At 32.5% G+C, this 23,822-nt stretch overlaps 2 protein-coding genes across 2 annotated transcripts; both read left to right on the top strand.

The window, feature by feature from the left end:
• The first annotated feature begins 4,320 nt into the window (after positions 1-4,320).
• Positions 4,321-8,220, top strand: LOC105787707 (uncharacterized). The gene is made up of 10 exons (XM_012614229.2): positions 4,321-4,810; positions 5,314-5,500; positions 5,715-5,848; positions 5,943-6,055; positions 6,171-6,294; positions 7,079-7,228; positions 7,340-7,495; positions 7,599-7,678; positions 7,755-7,804; positions 7,918-8,220. Exons 1-10 carry the CDS (start codon positions 4,418-4,420, stop codon positions 8,055-8,057), a joined length of 1,527 nt encoding a protein of 508 aa, XP_012469683.1. The 5' UTR covers positions 4,321-4,417; the 3' UTR covers positions 8,058-8,220.
• Positions 8,221-13,987: 5,767 nt separating this feature from the next.
• On the top strand, positions 13,988-19,975 carry LOC105787705 (protein CROWDED NUCLEI 4). Its single transcript, XM_012614227.2, has 9 exons — positions 13,988-14,395; positions 15,247-15,456; positions 15,562-15,815; positions 16,311-16,581; positions 16,691-16,774; positions 16,865-18,528; positions 18,631-18,898; positions 19,240-19,412; positions 19,528-19,975. Exons 1-8 carry the CDS (start codon positions 14,207-14,209, stop codon positions 19,351-19,353), a joined length of 3,054 nt encoding a protein of 1,017 aa, XP_012469681.1. The 5' UTR covers positions 13,988-14,206; the 3' UTR covers positions 19,354-19,412; positions 19,528-19,975.
• Positions 19,976-23,822: the final 3,847 nt, after the last annotated feature.

Raw genomic sequence — 23,822 nt, 5'->3', positions numbered from 1 at the left:
TTTTGTTTTAAAGTGGGGAGAAATGAAAATTTTGAATATTTTTTTGGCTTTTATAGCAGGATTAAACGACGTCGTTTTACCTGGAGGGTTTTAACGCCAAAACGGCGCCGTTTGGCGCGACCCGTGCGGGACCCGACCCACACACAGGGATCCGTGTGTTTTTTATACGGAGGGGTAAATTGCGCTTTTAGCCCCTCCGCTTTTTTTTTAATTTTTCTCAATCAGGTTTTCTTTTATTTTTAAATCTGCCCCTTTAGTTTATTACCGATTTCAATTTAGTCCTATTTGAACGACGTCGTTTTAGTGGAGAAGGAAAAATTTCCCTTCCAGTCCCTCTATGTTATTCGCGTGTTCAATATAGTCCTTCTATTTTCATTTATTTACGGATTTAAACCCTAAACCTTGTTTCAAAGTTTAATTTAGTCCCTTTTCCGTGCTTCCTTTTTTATTATTTAAAATTGATAAATTTGATGTTATTGCCGTTATTATTAAGTATTATTGTTATTATATGCTCATTTATACATTAATTCTTTTTAAATCTTCGTTATACACATATACATACATACATACGTTCTTACAACATACATATATATTTTATAATTCCTATATATATTTACATACTTTTTATGCTTTATAATGTTGAAATATGTATACGCATACATATATTCTATAATCTATATATATACACATTTTATATTTTATAAAAAAACTATCTACATATATACATATATTTTATAACTACGCATATATATACATATATTTTTATTTTCATAACTTAAAATTTTATACATACATATATTTTTCATATTTCCATAATTTTATGTATATACATATATATATCTTTTATATTTTTATAGTTCTATTCATTTTCTTTGTTTATTTCTTTATTTACATTTTCATTATTATTTTGAAAGAATGTTTTGATTTTATTTGCTTATATGTATTGTTATTTTGTATGTCATTGATTTGCACTTTTTTTTATCCAATTTATTTTCATTGCTATTACTTGTATTAATATGCTACACCATTGTATTCATTAACATTTTGTTACGTATACTAATATTCTTTTAAAAATTTCAAAATAAAGCAATGTTTTGCGTTTGGAAATTCGAGAAAACGTGCCTTAATGTGCTGGGTTTCGATTTCTAGTTCGACCAAATAGCCAAATATCCTCCTAAATCTTAATCCATGTCATTCTAATTTTTAAGGACCATACTTTAAATCTCTTTAAGTTTTTTAATTTTCGACATTAAGACATTAATTAATCAACTAGGTATCAATTTTTGGGCGTTACGAGGGTGTTAATCCTTCCTCGTACGTAACCGACTCCCGAACCTATTTTTTTGAATTTCGTGGACCAAAATTGTTGTTTTAATAAAATCAAATCGTTTATTAAAAATAATCACTTTTCGAGGTGATCCAATCACATCCTATTAAAAAGGATTGGTGGCGACTCCCACTTTCGTTTTTATTTTTCAAAACTCATGTCGACCCCGTTTTATCAAAAAAATGGTGTCAACAATTATGTTTTATTAAAATCTCAAAGTGACCCGATCACACATCGAAAAAAGATTGGTGGCGACTCCATTTTCATTTTCAAAGTCGATCTCCGTTTTTCAAAAAATGATTTCGACAATTACCATACCTATTTTTCATACCCATTATCTATAAAAAAAATCCACAACACCCTACTCCACTACATTCACTTTTCAAAAAGAAAAATTTATTCTATTAAAAACGAATCAATTTAAAATCTATCAAGTATTTCTTAATACATACCCTATTTATATTATATTATATAATATCAATAGTTTAACATGTATAGAATAATAGGTATGAGACAAATTTTTTATCACACACGTAATAAGTGTAGTTGTAATCATGATTAATTTTGTTTATTCAATGTGAAAATAAGGGAGCAAGAATCAACAAATCCACCGACTTCGAGTAAAGCAAAATTGAACTCACTTTTATTGGATAAGACATGTTTGGGATCAAAGCCTTTTCACAAATATAAAAAGCATCAACGCTACTCAATCTTCGTGATTATGCCATTCATCATACCATTCACATTGGGGATTAGTGTATTAAGTTTTAATTTAATCGATACGAGTAGTATTGTTATTAATATAGAAATATGTGAGTTCGAGTGTATTAAAATGTATAATTCTCTTATGAATAATTCTAAACATTATATAAAAAGAGTAGATATAATTAAAATCTGTAATGAAATTTTTAAAAAATATATTTTGAATTAGTAAGAAATTATTGTTTATGTCTAGGGTCTTGGTTTAAGTATTTTTATATTTTTGGATAAATGCAAGATTTCAAAACAATATTTTCTTTTTAAATTTCAATAATTATATCTGTTTGTCAGATTTCGAAATATAGAATATAATATTAATACCATTTTTAAGCAGTTTTGTATTATTATAGTAATGTGAGATTTTAATAATTTTACCTTATTTTAATGATTTTAATTTAAATCAAAATAAAACAATAACAATGAATTAAATTCTCTTATTTTTTTTATTTTTCATATAACCTTTCAACTATATTTATTAATAGGTTAAAATATGCCATCAGTCTCTATACTCTTTCTAAATTTGAAATTTCGTTATTAAACTTTTATTTTCAAGAATTTAGTCCTTTTACTTTTGGATTTCAAAATTTTGGTCTAATCGTTAATCTGTTAATTTTTTTCTTTAAAATTATTGATGTGATATTTTGAAAAAAAACTCATTTAGTAGTCATATAATTAAAAAAGTACTGTTTTAATGAACTTAAATTTAACAAATTAATTTTAACAGTGATAACAAATTGGACTTGAATTTTAAAATCTAAATAGTAAAGAGACTGGATTTCTAAAATAAAAGTACAGAATAAATTCCTATTTTAAGAAGTGTTTAGGAACTTATGGCATATTATCACCTTATAATATCGTATCTGTTATATTATATTTTCTCTATTTCATTATAATAATTTTACCATTCTTTTATAAGTTTGATTAAAATTGTCCTCAAGACCATAAAAATAACGCATTTTAATAAAAAATATATAATTTATTTATTTGAAAACGATAAACGAAATTAATTTACTACCAAAATGCATTAATTTATTAGTAACATAAATACTATAAGTTCAAGTTGTTGCGTAGTAGCCGACTGATTCTTAGTTCTATTGGCATAGATATTGTTATCAATATATGAGAATGTGTGTTCGAGTGCCTGAAACGCATTATCCTCTTATTTATGAGTTAGGAAGAAGTTATAGGTAGTTCTAAGTATTGTGTCAAAAAAAGAGCCAGATATGATCATAACCTATAATGATATTATTCACAAAAAAAAATTGTTGTGTAATAAATAAATCAAATGTCCATAAAAAATGTAGTGAAATGCAAGAAAGTAAGTGTTTTATCAAATCCTTTTATTATAAGACTGATTCGATGTAATTTATTTACTATTAAATAGATCAATTAATCACCATATTAGTAAATGAAATAACGAGGCTCTCATGTGATATTTTTTCTATAAAATTCCACGTTATTTTAAATAATAAAACTTAAAACATTTAAATTTGAATTTATTTAAATATTTTTATTATTAATACATTAATTAAATTATGTCATTTAATAATAAGTAGAGGTGTTCATGGGCGATTATAGATGTCAAGCTCGAGCTCAGCCCAACCATATTAATTCTTTTAAAAAAATATTTTATTATATAAAATAAAATTTAAAAATATAATATATCAAATACACTAAAAACATTAAAACAAATGTTACCCAACAAATTGAAACTACATTAAAAAGTCTTTATATTAAGATAGTTGCAACTAAAATAATAACAAAATTAACAATAAAACAAATGTTCTACAATAGCAAAATACTAGGGAACTAGTTATGCAATTCAGGCTGGCCTAGGTTGGGCTCGGGTAAAAAAAAATTTACTCGAGACTTGGCCTGTTTAGGAGACGGGTCTCATTTTTTGTCCAAATCCGTTTTTTGAGCCTATATTTTTATTTGAATCCTCCTACTTTTTAAATGGAGGTTTAATAATAAGGGACCAATGAGAAATGCGAAGGCCCATGCGGGAAAATGCGGGCTGCATTGTGGCACAAAATTAAGGCAAAAAGACTTTGATGGTCCAATCCACAAATGCAATGGTTCTAATAATAGATTTATTATCATAAATCATCGTATGAATCCACTTTAATTATGCATTTTATTGGATACTCAAATATCTAATTTTTTAAATAATATTAATTTTTAGATTAAACTTGATTAGAAAACATAATCCAAACCAGGACCCGAATTGAATCGGATAACCCGACATCGGTACTACTGCGTTTACCCTCCGAGTCCGAGCTTCTCAACTACCACACTAAACAGTTGACTGGTAGAGACGATCCCCCAAAAATGGCAAGTTCCACAGTCTCCTTCATCATCATCATCATCACCACCGTCCTTTTGCCATCCCTCTCTTCACAGCTGTCCGATCTCTTCCCTTCCAACAACCCACCGCCCTTCCTCGGCAAGCATTCACACCCAATCAAACAACCCAACCACCACCAACAATACCGTTATGAAACCCGGTATTTTTCCCAACCGTTGGACCACTTCAGCTTCTTGGACCTCCCCAGGTTCCGACAACGTTACCTTATCAACACTGAACACTGGGTCGGCCCTTCCCGTTCCGGCCCAATCTTCCTTTACTGCGGCAACGAAGGTGACATCGAATGGTTCGCCGTTAACACCGGTTTTGTATGGGACATCGCTCCCCGCTTCGGTGCCATGATTCTATTCCCAGAGGTAAATTTAAGGTTAAATTTTGCTATTAGTCCCTGTACCTTGCCATAATTGTGGATTTAGTCCTTATTTTGACAACTTTAGTCTCTGTAATTTTCGAATTTTGAAACTTTAGTCCTGGCCCATACAGTAACAGATAAATTCCTTTATTTAAATTTAATTATTAGCAACAAAGGTAAATTTAGTCCATATTCTTCAATCGAATGATTTTAGGTTACTTTTTTGAATTTTGAAATTTCAATTTTGATAAGCTGACATTGCATTAATATGTTTATGGCATCGGATTTTGGAAATAAGATATCTTAATTCATTTAATTGTTATGGATTAGCAAGGACTGAAATGTTAAAAGTTGAAAAGAGTAAGACTAAAAATACCAAATTAAAGTACAGCAATTTACAAAGAGTAATAGCAGAATTTAACCTAAGTTTAACAATCTATAATTTTTTAAGGCTGTGTTTGGTTGAAACTAATTGAATTTTAATGTTAATGAGAAATAATTTAACAGCATAGGTATTATGGGGACTCAATGCCGTTTGGAAGTAAAGAAGAAGCTTATAGAAATGCCACTACCCTTTCTTATCTAACAGCAGAGCAAGCCCTTGCTGATTTCGCCGTTCTCATTACTGATTTGAAGAAGAATTTGTCTGCTGAAGGGTGTCCCGTTGTTTTATTCGGCGGCTCCTATGGAGGAAGTAAGCCTTTTTTCTTTTCCGTTTTTCATATTAATTTGGTTTTTGAGGCGTTTATAAAATGGTATAATTTGATTAGTGGAATGGTAAAATACATTGCACGACAGGGTCGAACTTTGCTACGAATCTTGAACATGGACAATAAAACGAGCATAGAATATACCAAAAAAGAATTTATTAGTGGAAAGGGTTTTGATTTATGCCATTAATGATGCAGTGTTAGCAGCATGGATGAGGCTCAAATACCCTCATGTTGCTGTTGGGGCACTTGCTTCATCAGCTCCGATTCTTCAGTTTGAAGATATTGTGCCACCTGAAACGTTTTATAACATTGTCTCCAATTCATTCAAGGTTCTACATAGATTTTTTAAGTTAGTTTGGTCTTTATATGTCATCAGTCACCTTCTTTTTTCCTCTTATTTTGTTTTTATTTCTATATATGTAGCGGGAAAGTAGTAGCTGCTTTGACACCATTAAAAACTCATGGAATGCATTGAGGTCCGAGGGTCAGAAGGAGGATGGCCTTAAGCAACTGTCTAAAACTTTTCACTTGTGCCGGTGAGAACGATGGAAGAAAATTTGCATACGTGCATGTTGCTGTAGCATACTATATTATGATTCGACAAGGGATATATAATTTTTTTAGTGATGTAGTTTTTGAAACTCTTGGCAGGGAACTTACAAGTGTCCAAGGTCTATCAGACTGGTTGGATTCTGCATATAGTTATTTGGCAATGGTTAATTACCCGTATCCTTCAAACTTTTTAATGCCTTTGCCGGGACATCCCATAAGAGAGGTTAGTTGGGATATGTATGACTTGGAACTTATATTATGGATTGCGCAAACCATTTATGGTTTTCTGCATATACAGTCACAAAGCTACTTCTCAAACTGCTCTTCCATGGATGTTCTATTTTCATTTGTTCTATGATGTTGTTTCTTTATCAATCAGTGCGCTAATTCGGGGTGACCTTTTGTGAAATAAAAAGTAGGAAAAATATCAATTAAGGGTGACTTATAAATTATAATTGTTAAGTTGATTCTGTACTATTATTTTGCTGTTTGTTGATTTGCATCTTTGCTATCTGGAATAAGCTTCGATAAAGGGCGCATTAGTGTTACGGCAATTCACGTCACTTGCAGCTCTATTTACTGCAATTTTATGATTCTTGAATATCTGCTATTGGTAATGCAAGCTTCATATGTAGCAAACTCAGAACTTACTGTTGTGAATGACTTTGATGCACCATGAATAAAGGTTATGATTTGCTTCAGCTACTTTATTTAAGATAATACTTATGCTTTTACCGTGGTCCATTTTTTTCAATGCCAGTCCTGAAAAAATTCTTGGTTCGTGGTTAATATTCAATGATAATGATATGGATTTGCTTATCTTAGAAATGTTTGTGTTCTTAATGTGAGGATGCCTAATGTAACTCTTAGATGTTGCTAATATTTTCTTTCATTGTGTTATTGCACTCTTTGCATATAATGTTGCTGTTATTTTGGAAATCGGTTTTCTTGTGGGGTCTTGGCCGGTGTCCAACTTTGTGTTTCAAATATGTATGATCACATTGTAGGTCTGCAAAAGGATTGATGGGTCTCCTGCCGGGTCTAGCATTCTGGAGCGTATATTCAATGGAGTAAGCGTATATTACAATTATACCGGAGAGGTTGACTGTTTTCAACTTGATGACGATCCTCATGGCATGGACGGTTGGAACTGGCAGGTCTTGGGATCAAATTACTTTTTATTCTAAATCAGTTTAATAAATCTCCAAAACATTATATAGTTAAGCATTTTTACTGATTGTTTATGTCATTTCTGGTTCTTGATTTAGGCATGCACTGAGATGGTTATGCCGATGTCTAGTGATCAAAACACTAGCATGTTTCCAGCATATGATTGGGATTACTCTGCTTTCCGAGAAGGGTGCCAGAGGGATTTCCAGGTGACACCAAGGCCTAGATGGATAACAACCGAATTCGGTGGACATGTAAGATAATATAATATGTTACCATATGTTGGCTAGTTCCTTCAGTTTTGTATCGTTTTTTTAGTATTCACAACGTTGAATAAACAATAATGTTCGTATGAAGGATATTGAGCATGTATTGAAATCCTTTGGAAGCAACATCATATTCTCAAATGGTTTATTAGATCCTTGGAGTGGTGGCAGGTTAGCTCCTTATATCGATTTTTATCGGAGTTTTAATCATCTAGTTTCCAATGAATGTTCATGTTATTCTTTGCAGTGTTCTGAAGAATATATCTGAAACGATTATTGCTCTCATCACAAAAGAAGGTAACACATTCCGAAGTCTTTTACTTCTTAATGAGTAGTTAGTGGTGAATATGGATATACTGTAGCATGCATGTAGAATACAGCTAAACATCGTAAACTGATGAATGTTTCAGGCGCCCATCACATTGACTTGCGTGCCTCTTTGACAGAGGACCCCGACTGGTTAGTGGAACAGAGGGCAACCGAGATCAAGCTGATCCAAGGTTGGATTTATAACTATAGTAAGAAAATGAAAGCAACCTTTGAGATATAGATATAATTTGTGTAAATATAGGCTCTAAGGTATGCTTCTGGCCATGTTTCTATGGGTTAACCTGCAATGGATGCACTCATTTTAGAGGAAAACTGATGCTTTGTGAGAGCTATGAAATGTCTGTCTGTCTCTCTCCATATATGATCACTATGTCATTGCAATATGAGTTGACCAATTAGTTTTTCTGGTCAGTGATACAATGCCTAGAACTACTCATAACCCTTACTTAACCTTTAAATAGGAATATAATACGCTTCAACGAACTTGAACTCACATCTTCCTGACTCAATCGGCTATAGTATGAATATGTTTAAAATAAATTAAAATGACATGTTTTATTTCAATTAAGTCAGTGGATTCAGTTATGAATTTCAATAAATGCTAATGGATTGATTTAATAATTTTTGCCAAACCCTTCATCGATTTAATCAATATAACCAATTTAATTTAGATATGAATTCTAAGTAAAAGCAAGTAAAGATAAACATAAAATTAAGGTTAAAATATATTTATTGTGTTCTTTGTAAATTTGAAATTTAGTCTTTTTATTTCTAAGAATTTAATCTCTATACTTTTAAATTTCAAAATTTAGGTCAAATTATTAATTCCACCTTAAAATTATTTTGTCAAATTCGTTGGTGTGAATGAAAAAAATGTGTTAGCTTGCAGGGATCAACTTGTAATCGTCGATAGGGAGGTTGAATTGGCCTTTGAGAATTTGTGGTGGAAACAATGAAAAATATGCAACAAAGAACACCAAGATTTATAGTGGTTTAGCCCCAATTGCCTACTCCACTATCTTAACTTACCACACAACTAAGGGTTTTCCTAAATTCACTAATTTGGCAATCTTTAGGGACAATGTTTAACCTTACAATCTCTCTTAAAATTTATGTCAAAATCTTAAGATACAAACTCTCTCCCAAAGAGAAACAAATAAACAAACAAAGAAGAACACTTGAGCTAAATGAATACAATGAAAGCTAATAAGTGTTTTCAATAAAAGGTATGAAAGAAATAAACTCTAAGGGCACGTTTGGTTCGCTCTAATGGAATAGAGGCATAATGGATTAGAGGCGTAATAGCAATTCAATTGTTTGGTTGAATGTAATGGAATAGAGACGTAATAGTATTCTTGTGTTTGGTTGAATGGAATGGAGGTGTAATAGCATAAGGGAAAAAACTAAAATGACTAGAATACCCTTAGCAAAAATTTGTTTAGGTAAATGATTATTGTTATTGTTATTGTTATTGTTATTGTTATTAAATTTTAATAAGATTATTAATATCAATAATAAATAATTTAATCATATTTTAACATAATTATTATTAAATATATTTTAATTAAAATATATAATTTAATAAAATTCTTAATAATCAATATTCTTATATGAATTTACTAAAATCATAATATATGATACTATAGAATATAATTTGAAATAATTATTATAAAATATATTTTAATTAAAATATATAATTTAATAAAATTCTTAGTATTAAATATTCTTATATGAATTTACTAAAATCATAATATATAATACTATAAAATATAATTTAAAATAATTATTATTAAATATAATTTAATAAAAATATATAATTTAATAAAATTCTTAATATTAAATATTCTTATATAAATTTACTAAAATCATAATATATAATACTATAAAATATAATTTAAAATAATAATTATTAAATATAATTTAATAGAAATATATAATTTACATATATTGCAATGATTTATTTATAAATAAATCAAATTAAATATATAATAATACTCAATTATTAAGTTAGAATATTAACTGTCATAAATTGAAAACAACCAAAGTCAAATAAATTATTTGTAATTGTGTTATAAAAAAACAAGGACTATATATACTTACTACGATGGTAAAAGAAAAAATTAATTATAATTTATTCTATTTTTTATTTTACCATATGGAAAAAAAACACAAATTCTATACTTCTCTGATTATTTTATAATGCCATGTAACTTAAAGTTTTAGTAATTAAAAAGATTCTGCTTTTCCTTATTGCTAAATCCAGAAAGAGCTTAGGAAATTGCTTCAATTTACATTGGCTCAATGTTGAATAAGATCAAGAAGGCAAATCTGTTGACAAGTTGCAGTACTGCCTCAATATCTCAGTTCATGCACAAACATAAATCAAGCATTCATTGGAAGAAATTGAAGCACTTGAAAAGCTTGTTGCTCCTCATTTTTCTATTATAGGTAAAACTCCAAACATAATGACATTTCCAAAGTTCTACCATCAATTCTCTATTGACACTCTGTTTTGGTTAACATATGTTACATTGCATTAAACTTGCAAGTAAAAAGCACCACAAATACCAATGACATAAGCAAGCAAATGCAGTGAGTATTAAGATCAATGCTGGAAACTAAACAATGAAGCTGAATGAAATCCCCCACTTTCAAATCCATCCATTTCGTATGCTCAAAACCACCATCACCTTGATGCACTTTAACTTTCCTATTATTCATTTCAATGTCCTGCAATGTCATCAACAACCGATTTACAAACCCGAGAAACATAGACTAAAAAAACAAGATAACAAAGAAACAAACTGAAGGATGGAGATAGAGAAAGCGAGAAATAAAGGAATAGCATCAATCCCACATACTAAAGAAGCAAAATTTCTTTTTTGAAGGAAATTCTACACAAATGTGTAAGAAGCAAAAATTTATACATATTTGAGTAGCATTACCATAAACATTTTTCAAGCATTATACAGTATGTAACACTAATTTTTTTATACAAAGTATCATTTGAATGGACTTGAACACTTCAACAAGATGGACAATAGATCTACTACATCTAAATTGACATATCTCTAAGACATCGGCAACCCGCTTCGCTCTACCGGCACCTTTCTCTGTCTCACCTGTAAGATAACCGCTATAGGCAACCTCCTATCCTATGAAGTATGTTTTCTCAAAAATCCTGTCCTGAACAGACAAATTTTTGACATCTCATCCTAAAAACCCAACAACATATACGTTGCCTACCTGAAATTTCAGAAATCTACCATACATTCTCCATAATTCATAAAAAAAAAAGAACATCACAAAGATATTTTAGTCTAAGAACTGCTTAAGAATCGAATATACATTTGTAACATCAAAAATCAGAAACAAAATAATCTTCAAGGTATTAATACAATTGAGGCCACAACAGATCATGACAAAGGAATTAATACAATTGAGACCTAGACAAACCTGTCAAAAGTAAATTGTATCTGGTGCATTATACTGCATTGCATTCGAGCATATTAGGAAAACATCAATCTGCATGAATCAAACTCACAAATTTTCAGTTATACCTCAAGAATCACTCCAGAAAAACTATATCCCCTAAATCTAAGTTTTGATTACTACATGTTTGTAGAATCTAAAGACTATCCCCACTGGTCCAAAGCATTTATACTAACATGAAAATCATTTCATTAGGATTTTCATCTTCTCAATTAACCACAAAAAATAGTGCACACTTGGCAAGTTCACACACTAAAATTCAGCATAAATATACACATTATTGCCCAAAGCTAGCAATATAAGCATTGAAATGACATTTTGAGTGAAACTGCACCTATTGTCATATTGTACAAGCTCCATGCAGTTCTTAGTTAAGAGAATACGTAAAGTTCAAATGAAGGTCTAGAGTATAGGGGCCGAAAAGATAAATGGAATATTATCAGAAGTGTCAAATATTATACTAGAGCTATGAATTTGCTTCCCTTTAATCATACAAGCTGTGTTTTCGAAAGCAAATCATATAGGCATAAAGCAACCATGGTAAACTAAGAAAAAAAAGATCTATCTGTTATCAAGCAGCAAATCTGTGTTTGTAACTACTAATATGTAAGTTCTGCATGCATATTCAAGAGAAACAACTAGTATACAAATCACTTACCATACAAAAGTTAAACTAGAAAGCAGTAAACAAAGTGGCATTAAAGTGAACTTGAAACAACCAACACTGACTCATAAAACATATTCTTAAGCCTTAGCAACAGCCTTCTAGTGACATTTACATGCAATCGCAAGCAACTGGCTTTGAGAAATGAAGCAGACTAGGGTCATTTCTCATTTACAAACATTATGGACAAACATTGCAAGTATTGACAGGTTTTCAATCTCTTCATCAGTCGAGTACAAATTATCAAAATCTGACTCGAACTCTTCATCATCCACATCGTCTCGTGGGATTCTCACTCAACATAACATCAAAGTACTAGATTTCATCTGATATTCACACTCAACAGCAATTATCACCATTTTCTTCTCTACCTTATTCAAGCAAAAACACAGAACCAAACAGCAGAACAACCTGACATCAACTCTTCTACCATAATCCAAACCTCTCAAAATCCTAAACTCTCTGTTTCAATTTCTAAGAGAGAAAAACTACAAGAAATACTAAAATTAAAGCTACATCAACAATGGTATCATGAGAAAGAAAATTAAATATCCGAATTAAGTAAAAAAAGAGAGAAAAATCTAAAGGAGAGACAAATAATGGGACAATATTGAAGACAATGTTGAAAAATTTAAAGGAGAGAAAAATTAAAACAGAGAAAGCCGAAGACAATGTTGAAGCAAAGATTCATAGCTGAAATCGGCCTCCGATGAAGACAATGTTGAGGATTTGTTATGAAAGCAGAAGAAATGAGGGCATATCTGCAATACCGATGGAAGAAGAAGCATAAATCTATGAGGGCAGAAAAAGGAAACAAAAATAAGAAATGGGTAAGGATTCTCTAATCGGCGTTGGATGGGGGGAATACCTATTATGGGACCTGGATGTATTAGGGAAGGAACAGATTTGGGACGTAATGGCAATACAACCAACCAAACACCCGTTTGGTTGTGGGCCCGCGGAATAAGGGGGATTGCATTCCTATTCCCCTCAACCAAACGTGCTGTAAGTTGTTTTGATTGAACTTTAAGCTTTGCACATGTTTATTGCTGTTGCTAAACCTTTGGAAGATGGTATTTATAACCTCTAATTGATTTCCAACTATTGTGGTTGTAGTAGAAGTGAATATAGTCGTTGGGGATGAAATACCAAATCATTAACTTCACTTATAGCAATGAGTATCGATACCTATTAAAAGGGTATCGATATTTTTTTGTAATTAATGCTGATTTCAGTGACCTTTGGAGCAAGAATATTAATACCTTAAGAAAAGTATTGATACTGGATCGATACCTACCAGAGTTTGAAAATGGCAGAATGTTAATTTGGTATTGATTATCAGAGGGGTATCGATATCTTGTAAAATATCGATACTTAGACAAAAAGTATCAATACTTTTTGTTCTAGAGCAATTCTAACTTGTTTGAAAATGATTAAAACATATTTGAAAACGTTGACTCAATTGAAACTATTTCGACTTGATTTTATGAAATTGCTCAACCTTACTTTTATTCAAAAATACTTTAATTTGTTATATTAAAATATATTATCTAATAAGACTTAGTTTAATAAAATACTTACTTGGTAATCATATAATAAAAAAATGATGTTGTAATGACTTGAATTTAATAGAAATTTTTAATAAGGTTAACAATTAGACTTATATTTTTAAATTTAAAAGTGGAGGGACTAAATTCTTTGAAATAAAAATAGAGGAACTAAATTCTAAAGCTACAAAAAATATAGGGACTTAGAGGACATTTTAATTTAAAATTAAAATTTAATTTTGGGCAAATCATGATTAAAGATTTGATTGTAACCTACAAGTTGCCCCACAAGAGGATCTTTACAACAAAATCCAGCCGTGGATTAATATTTAAAAAAAGAAAAGCAAAAAAAATAAATATTGCTGACGTGGAACGTTGACTGTCACTCTTTGCATCTTTACTCTCATCTTTTCCCTCCATGGCGGCCCCAATTTCCTAATACGACACCGTCTTTCATTTCACCCACAGTAGAAACTTCTTTTTTGTCTTAGCGATTTCCTCTCTAATGAACAAAAACCCGACTCAGTGGTGACCCGGTGACTCACTACTTTTGATTCTTTTATCTCTTTTCAGCGGAGAATACAAAAAAAGGGTGAAGAATCCAACCAAATCCAGCTAAATCGTACGGAAATTAGGGTTTTAGGGTGAGTTGATCGGGCTTGGAAGATGGCGAGCCCGTTCACGCCGGGTACTGGTAAGGCTTTGTCGATAACTCCGGGGTCTAGGGTTTCAAAGAGTTCTCTTGGTGATGAGACGATCTGGAAGCGGCTCAAGGAAGCTGGATTCGATGAGGAATCTATCAAGAAGAGAGATAAAGCTGCCCTTATTGCTTATATTGCAAAGCTTGAAGCAGAGGTCTGCTTTAAATCTTTATACTGCTTATCTGAATTAATTTTCGTGGTTTTTGATTTGCTGTTTATTTCCCTTTTTTAAGGTTTTATTTTGTTTTTGGTGCAATAGGTAAAAGAAAAGAGTATTAGTATATTTTGAACATTTAAATTGTGAATTGTGAATATGGATACAAAAGACGATATATATATAAGGCATTTCAGTTTTAGATTTTTTTACTGGGATTTATGGGGTCAATTTTCAATGTTGAGCAACCAAATTAAGTCTTGAACATTGCTCGTGGTTAGAAATTCTGTATTTCACTTGAACGCTAAATGCCAATTTAGTTGCATAACATGTGTTTTCAGTGTATGAGCTTTGATTGAACAAACTTGATTTTCATTTACCTATCTGTTTGCACTTTTTGGTCGAGGTGTTGTTTCTGCTTGTGGTACCATGGAATTGAGTTGTTAATTTTGTAGGTTTATAAGAGCTTCTAGGAACATTCATGGTTTGTTTGTTTCTAGCTTCTTTTATTTGTTTCATCCTCTTTTTGGTCAGTTTTTCTCACCTATGTGTCATTATTTTGGGGTTGAGTGCTTTTTATGTGGACATTTTTCCTTATGAGTTTTTGCTCTTGATAGTTCCAATGGATGTGTATTATTAAGCTGTGATCTCTACCTAGCTTAATTTGAAAATGACTGCTTTGTACAAAGGATAAGAGTGTGGAGTGAAGGCAGTCTTGGTTTAGCATATAATGATCCTTGCATCATTCCCATGTTGCTCTTAAGTTCATGTTGTAAATCTTCATTCATACTCTGCTTCTTGTCGCACAGCTTACTAACATATTTTTAATATTTATTTATTCTTGTATGTAGCTCTCTGATCACCAATACCATATGGGCCTTCTTACATTGGAAAGAGAGGAATTGGCTTCCAAGTATGAAGAAATTAAAGCCTCTGCTGAAGCAACTGAGCTAATGCATAAACGGGATCAAGCTGCACATATATCCGCTCTGGCAGAAGCAAAAAAGCGTGAGGATGGTTTGAAGAAAGCTTTAGGAGTTGAGAAAGAATGCCTAGCAAGTGTATGGTTATTATTTGAAGTCTCTCTTTCTTGTAGTTACTTTTTTCTTTTTTACATCTCTTTGAGGACCATACATTTCTTTGGGCTTTGTTGTTGGATTTTATAGATCGAGAAGGCTTTGCATGAGATGCGTACAGAATCTGTTGAAACTAAGGTTGCAGCTGAAAGTAGATTAGCTGAAGCACGTATTATGATAGAGGATGCTGAGAAAAAGTTTTCAGAGGCCGAGACAAAGTTTCGTGCAGCAAAGTCTTTACAGACAGAAGCTACCTTCATCCAACGTGATGCTAAGAGAAAACTCCAAGAAGTTGAAGCACGTGAAGATGACCTTAGTAGACAAATTGTATTGTTCAAAAAAGAGTATGTCATATGCATTGTGTTTTCCTTTATGTTGTTTATTCCATCATTTACTTTTTTGATTGTTTCTCTGTTTTATTTCCCCATCAGTTTGCAGCTGAGATTCTCTTATTTCCCAGGAGGACGTAATTGTGCTTTGTATATCTTTCTTAATTAGTATAATGTAGTCTTTTCTTTGCTGAATTTCAATATGGATTAGGTCTTGTAATGAAAAGTTCCTATGAATAAGAATCTGCGACATGATTGCATGGTAATCTATTTAAGCTGTTTTTATGAGACAGACATGATTGATTGCATGTTGTGAAAGTGAACAGGTGAAAACTAATTGGCTGTGGCAGGGTTGTTTTCTGCTGATACATGCCTGCATTTTACAGTTTGCTGATGACATTATAATTCATGTGATAGCTTTTTCCATGATTTCGTATTATGCAATGAGCCTATAAATTCAAATAAAATTTTGTCTCAATGAGTCGTTAATTTTTTGGTTCTATGTTTTAGTTCTGATGCAAAAGAGAAAGAGATCAACCTTGAACGGCAATCGTTGAGTGAGAGGAAGAAGATTGTACAGCAAGAACATGAAAGACTACTTGATGGACAAGCTTCCCTGAATCAAAGAGAGGAGCATATTTTCAATAGAATGGAAGAACTAAATCGTCTTGAAAAGGAGTTGGAGGCTTCAAAAGCAGAACTTGAAAAGGAACGTAGAGCTTTGAAGGATGACAAATCCAACCTTGAGTTGACTTTAGTTTCTCTGTCGAAAAGAGAGGAGGTTGTGTATTTCCTTTGCCCATAGCAGTTATGATTTGGAGTGCACTTTCATGTGAATTTGTTTCTTTTACCTCATTGAAAGTCATAATAATTCAGTTCCTCTCATGCAGGCCGTTATTGAGCGAGAAGCTTTGCTTAGCAAGAAAGAGCAAGAGCTGCTTGTTTCTCAAGAGAAACTCGCAAACAAGGAATCTGTGAGTTACTTTGTTGAACAATCTTTAGGATTTTCAACTTTGTTTCTATTTCTTTTATGAGAAATTTATGCTTTTGAGTGAATGATGTAGAGTGAATTTCGGAAGGTCATTGCTAGTCATGAAAATGCATTGAGAACCAGAAACTCTGAGTTTGAGGCTGAGCTTGAGCTTAAGCGCAGAATGGTGGAAGATGAGATTGAAATGAAGAGACGGGCCTGGGAGTTAAAGGAGATGGATATAAATAACAAGGAGGACCAAATTTGTGAAAGAGAACATGGTCTTGATGTTCGATTGAGGATATTAGCAGAGAAAGAGAAGGATGTGGCTGAGAAGTCAAATCTCATAGATGTCAAAGAAAATAATATGAGTGCTTTTGAAAAGGAACTTGAGTTGAAGAAAGCTGCTTTGGAAAAAGAAAAGGAAGAGATGAGTAAAATGAAACTAGAGCTTCAGAAGTCATTGTTGTCATTGGAAGATAAAAGAAATCAAGTTGATCATGAAAAGGAGAAACTAGAAGCCCTGAGAAGTGAGACACATGAATTATCAACTTTAGAATTAAAACTGAAGGAAGAACTTGATTTGGTTAGGGCTCAAAAATTGGAGCTTATGGCTGATGTTGATAGGTTGGAAGTAGAGAGGGCAAAATTTGAAACTGAGTGGGAGTTGATTGATGAAAAAAGAGAAGAGTTGCGGAAGGAAGCAGCGCGTGTTTGCAAGGATAGAGAAGAAATTTCGAAGTATCTCAAGGATGAGCGTGATAGATTGAGAAGTGTGCGTGATGTGATGCGAGAACAGCATAACAAGGATGTTGAATCATTGAATCGTGAGAGAGAGGACTTCATGAAAAAGATGGTGACTGAGCATTCTGATCGGTTCAACAAGATTCAACAAGAGCGTGCTGATTTCTTGTTAGGGATTGAAACCCAAAAGAGGGAGCTGGAGAATTGTATTGAGAAAAGGCGTGAAGAATTGGAAAGTTCTTTGAAGGAAAGAGAGGAAGCTTTTGAGCGAGAAAAGAAAAATCAACTTGATCATATTAATGCTCTAAAGGAAATAGCAGAGAAAGAGTTGGAACAAGCTACTCTAGAAATGAAAAGGCTTGATGCTGAGAGGACGGAAATCAAGTTGGATCGTGAGCGAAGGGAACACGAATGGGCTGAGTTGAACAAGTCTATCGAGGAGCTTAAGGTGCAAAGACACAAATTGAAGCAACAGAGGGAATTATTGCATGCTGATAGAAAAGAGATACATTTTGATATTGAAGAGCTAAAAAAGTTAGGGGACTTGAAAGCTGCTTTGGATAATATGACGGTGGCTCAAATGCAGCGCTCTATTGTAGAGCTTAGCCAGCTGAAAGCATCTGAAAGAAATAATCTGAAGCAGCAAGCTGTCCTGCAAAATGTGGAATCTGGTTCAGATAAAAATAAGATTTTTGCTGTGGATGGCAATGGATTCAACTCTCCGATGGCAAAACCAGATAGCAGTCCCTCTGGCTCTGCCCGTTTCTCTTGGATCAAGCGCTGCAGTGAATTGATATTCAAACATACCCCTGACAAGGCCCAAATGAAGCCTGAAGAAAGACCATTGGAATTGGATGGAGAACCAAAGATACTGGAAGTGCCCTCTGAAGGTGAGGTTTTTGAAAGAACTCAAGCTGGAAGGAAAAGGAGAGTTGACAACATGCCTTCAAATGGCACCAAGAAGAGTAGGCAAAAGGATGCTTCTGTACTTGAAGTAGAGGATAACACTCACCGGTATCCACTTCTGTACTTGCATTATTTTTTATTTTTTCAACATGTTCTTTCTTGATGCGCATAGCTCACTTTTCTTTACAATAACATTTGTTCCTTTTTCAGTGTACATTCAATTGAACCAAATGTAGTGCTGGATCAGCCTGAATTAATGTCATACAATCAAAGTAAAGGAGGGGCTGATGAAACCAATGAGTTGATTGTTGATAGAGTAATTAATATTTCTGAAGCAATCCCTGTAAAAGAGACTGTAGATGATTTTTCCAATGTAGAAAATATAGACCAGTTGCAGGATACGGGAGAGAAGGATAAATCTGGGGAACCATTAGTGGTACCTATGGGGAATGTTTCTCAACTTAATATCCATTGTCAGGTAATTTCTGGTCGTACCTATTTGCAAGTTTCTTGCATGCTGATGACATTATGAACATTTTACCAGACTCTTATTTACAATTGAATTCTTTGCTCTTTTCCCCTTACCGATATATCAACATTTTTTAACAGTAGCACTTGTAATATGTATACAAGTTGATCTGGTATTGATACAATTTCGATCTTGTAGGAAATGTTCCTTGGCATATTTAGTCAGAGCAAAATCACCCTTCTTATTGCTGTCTATGTTTTCTTAGTTTGATATATGCTTCTTTAGTCACGTTCCCTTGTCCGTCCTTATTCTGTATCCCTAAGGTTCATGCAATTATTTTTATTCTGCAGCGAACGGAAGACAAGTCGGGAAAAGGCAAACAAAAGCTTGAAGACAATGTTACCGTCCAACCAGATGACAAAGTGAGAACCAGATCGAGGGCAGGGTTGAAGCAAGTGTTGTAGAGATATAGTTTCTTTCTAGCTGATAAAGTTGATTGATGTTTCAACTATTTTTCACAAAGGTACTCTTTTCTTTCCCGCCTTCCATCTTAGCCTCCTGTGAAATCATGAATTATGAGAGATCAATCATTGAACTTAAAGCAGCCTTTTCTAATCACTCCTTTTGGTGTATTGCAGAATAGCTGAGAACACTAATATATACTTGAGAAGGGATAAGTTTGCGTTGCAGAAACTAAAATAAGCAAACCGTTTTAACTAACTCGGATCTTGTTTAAAAGAATGAACTTGTCAATGATTGTCCATCCTCTTCTTTCTTCAGGTATGGCTTTTTAGTATATGGTTTTCTGATATTTTCTTGGTTCATAGGGCGATGGTGTGATGGGTTTTGGTTGAGAGAGTCTTGTGTTGGTTTGGTGGCCGAAATGATGGCAAAATCTTAGTGGTTTATCGACGTAGTTTGGTATATGGTGTTGGAAATCGTTGGGGATGGATTGATGCTTTAGTCCCTAAGATCTCTAAATGTGTTTATATATGAATAGAAAATGAGGGAATGCGGTTTTATTCATATCCCTGAACTTTGAAATGTTATTATTATATATTATAGAGTTGATCATGGTTTCTTGTTTCTCTGTTTCTATTTTTTGCTGAATATGTATACGTGTATATATTCAAAATATAAAGCTGATTGGCTGATTGCTCGCTTAAAGTTAAAGTCAGCGCTTTCTTTTGTATATACTTATTCAGGTAAAAGCTTTAGTACCCTTGTAACAGTTAAAACAACATAATTGTTAATGGAGATTACCATTTTTGGGTTAAAAAACTAAATATTTATTATGCCTGTCAACATTCATTTTCCATAGATTCCTTTATGTCTATTTATTTATATATATTTAGAAACGTTAAAATTTACAATTCCAAGAGCAAAAGTATGAGTTATAGTTAGGGGTAAGTAAAATTAGTGAAGTTTGTGTTGTTCAAGTCGGTTTTATTGGTTCGGTTATGGTCTCGATTAAGTTATTCATTAAACCAATTTAGTATATATTATTTATTTTACCTTCAAAAAATATATTTATTTTAAAAACACAATAATATATATATTTTTATGTCAGCTCTGTAGCTTTCCTAGAAGATACTTAACAGTGGGTGGTGTCGGCTGCGAATTTTCATTACACTTTTTCAATTAAGCAAAGCTTGGTTGGATTTATCAGGAGGAGGCAGGAGGATTAGAACCAACTTTATGAAAATGGGTATTGGCTGTTCATTTTACGACCCAACATGAAAACATGCTTTTCACAGACAAACAGCTTTTCTCCATCACCTACAATGGATTCAACCAAAAATCCTATTTTGTTGACTTTTAAAATGAAATTGTTAATGACATACACTAATCCAAGGCCAAGGTTTCAATTTTCATTCAAATACTTCTATTGATGTAATATGCTTTAGAGTTCAATTTGTTTTAGTAGTAGCGATTAGCCCCTCACCTTAGGTGCTTTATTTTATATTTCAATGCAAACCTTCACTAAAATAATCAGGTAATCCTGATATCCCTTTGAAGGGCTTTTATTTATTTATTTACAGAAACTAAATTTCCTTCCTCTAGTACAATTGCGATATATATGCATGAAACAGAAAGTAACGACATGAACAATAACATAATTTTATAATAATAACTCCATAGAAAAAAGAAGCATTCAGTTTTGATGATATTTATTGTAGTTATGTTCATTGGTTGCGTTTTCTAATATTTTATTTTGGTTACACTTATTCAAACATGTATTTGTAGCTGTGGCTATACTTATATTTGTAATTAGGAGTGGCAATGGAGCAAAGCCAGGAGTAATACTGCCAAATCCATTGTGGCTTCATAGTTGGCGCACTCTATCTTACCATCTGACCTGCTTCGTTATGAATGTGTAATTTAAAAAATCAGCATCACTACTATAAATGTTAGAGGTTAGATGCAACCATCCCTATTCTGCCCTGTTTAAATTTAATTTTTGTTAGTTATTTTTAATATTTTTGGTTCTTTTGAAGGCAAGTTCTTCAAAAAAAAAAAAAAGTAAACATAAAGCATGAGCTTTTATTTTATTTTATGTTATAACACATTTTTACCCGTTTAATAATTATATATACAAGAGTAAAATAATAATTTTATATAGTGAAATAGGGTGGGACAAGGTAAGCAATTGTCATAATAGTTTCATATCTATTGTAAAAAAATATCGGCTTGTTTTATCTTACATCCACTTTTCAAAAAAAAAAAAATCTACTCCATTCAGAACGGATCAGGTTCTTTAATATTGTAACCTAAATAAAATATTCGTTCCATTTGGATTTTGCTATTCCTATTGTAGCCTAAAAGAATTGCCCAAGCTTTTGTGAGTTATTATGCACAAAACTTTTTATTAATTGAAAACACAATATGATTATTACATGTGTTTATTAGATAGGTCGGGTTATGTTTAGATTAAGCCCATGTATAGTATCTATATCATACATAGGGATATCATTGCTTAAGTTTGGCTTATATTACAAATGAGTATACTTTTTTATCCAACTCATTTTTTTGGGTCTAATATTTTTGCCCAAACCCTCTGAAATATTGGATGTGAGTTTAAGCTTAGATGAACACCTGAGCCTTTAAACAAGTCTAACAATGGCCTATCAAGAAGTCAAGCATGCAAAGATTAATCGACTTAATTGACATACATAATACATTTTAATCATTTTAAATATATTTATATAATATATTCCAATTAAGTGATTTAACCTATAGAACTGATCAATGTTAAGTTGATCCGATTAAATCAATTAAACCTATAAAAGTCAATTAATTTAATTATAGTAGGAGGATTAATGCTCTTTATATTACTCAACCCAATTTTTGACAAAAAAAAAACCAAACCCATGAAAATTGATTGTCATTTCATTCATGAAAATTTTCTAGCAATTTAATTTCTACTAGCTATATGAAGATAAGAGAACAATTTGTTGATTTGTTTAAAAACCACCGCATGAAAATCGAGTTGATTATCTATGTAACATGTGAATGAAAGTTTTTTTTTGGTGAGAAAAGAAAACACTAAATAATTACAAAACCAACGTTTGAGCGAAAGTAACACCCGTAGACTTATCCCTATCAATAAAGGTACGAACCATCTCGGGGGGAACGTCAAGAATTTACAAATTGACTTTCTTGATCAAATCTTACTTAGCTAAACAATCCGCAACTTGATTTTGTTTCCAAGGAATATACAGCAGAAACCATTGATTTTCCTGAGATAAAATATTATGGATTCGCCTAATTAAAGCGAAATTTGAAACAGTGGATGAGCTTCCGAGAATGCCTTTAACAACTTCCAAGCTATTAGAATGAATGATAACTTGGTCATAACCCATTCGTTGAACAAGTTTGAGACCGTTAAGACTACCCCAGATTTTCGCATAAAAACTGAACATTTACCAAGGAATCGATGATATCCAACAATCTAATTTCCCTCCTTATCACGAACAACCCCCCCAGCTGCAGCAAGTCTAGAATCCAGTTGCACTGACCTATCAGTATTAAGATAGACCCGTTCCTCAGTGGTATGTGCTTCAAAAGAGCGCTCAAGGCATCCAAAAGGGATTTCTTAAGATGAAGAGAAGAAATGGATCGCCCAACTATAAGATCCTTGAACTATTGCTTTTGAGCTTCAAGGTTTGCCTTGAAAGATGTATAAAATTTGATTTTTCCATATACGCCAAATAAGCAATCCAAAAAAACAGGCCCAACTAGCTCCCCCTCGTGAATCAACCTATTAACCTGCATATTAAGAAGAAACCAATCCCGAGAAAGAAAAGAGAACAAATTTAAAAGGTACTTACCTGGATTAACCTGAGCCCAAACATCCTTAGCAGTCGGACAGTCTCGTAGAATGTGTAAAATATGTTCCTAATGATACCCACAAATGAGATAGGAGGAATTATCCGAAAGACCCCTCCTAAATCTTTTTACATTACTAAGAATTCTTCCTTGTAAAATCGTCCAAATAAAGATACGGACTCGTTGAGGACAATGAAACTTCCAAACATTCTTCCATTTCTCATCTCTCGGATTCTAGTCTCTTTCCTTAAGAGCCTTATAAGTAGTTTTAACAGAAAAAGCACCAGGCAAAGTTGACTCCAAGAAATTTTATCGGGACCTTTAGAAGGATGAGGAGGAGGGATACCCTTAATAGCCTGGATCACATCTTCTGATAACCAAACTTGGAAAAGATCTAAGTTCCACAAGCCATCTTCAGTAATCATCTCATGCAAAAGACAATCAGAATTCATATTTACATTAGAAGAAGTGTGTCTAAACAGAGGCCCAATATCGGGAATCCAATTGTCCTTCCAGCACTTAATTTTGTGACCATCTCCAACAGACCAATGCAAGTTTTCACTAAGTAACGCCTAAATTTTGGAAAGAGACTTCCAGAGAAAAG

Source organism: Gossypium raimondii, chromosome 2 (assembly GCF_025698545.1).
Source record: "Gossypium raimondii isolate GPD5lz chromosome 2, ASM2569854v1, whole genome shotgun sequence".
In the NCBI taxonomy this organism is placed as follows: domain Eukaryota; kingdom Viridiplantae; phylum Streptophyta; class Magnoliopsida; order Malvales; family Malvaceae; genus Gossypium; species Gossypium raimondii.
The sequence above is the reverse complement of the archived record's forward strand: the minus strand, read 5'-3'. Positions and strand labels throughout refer to the sequence as shown.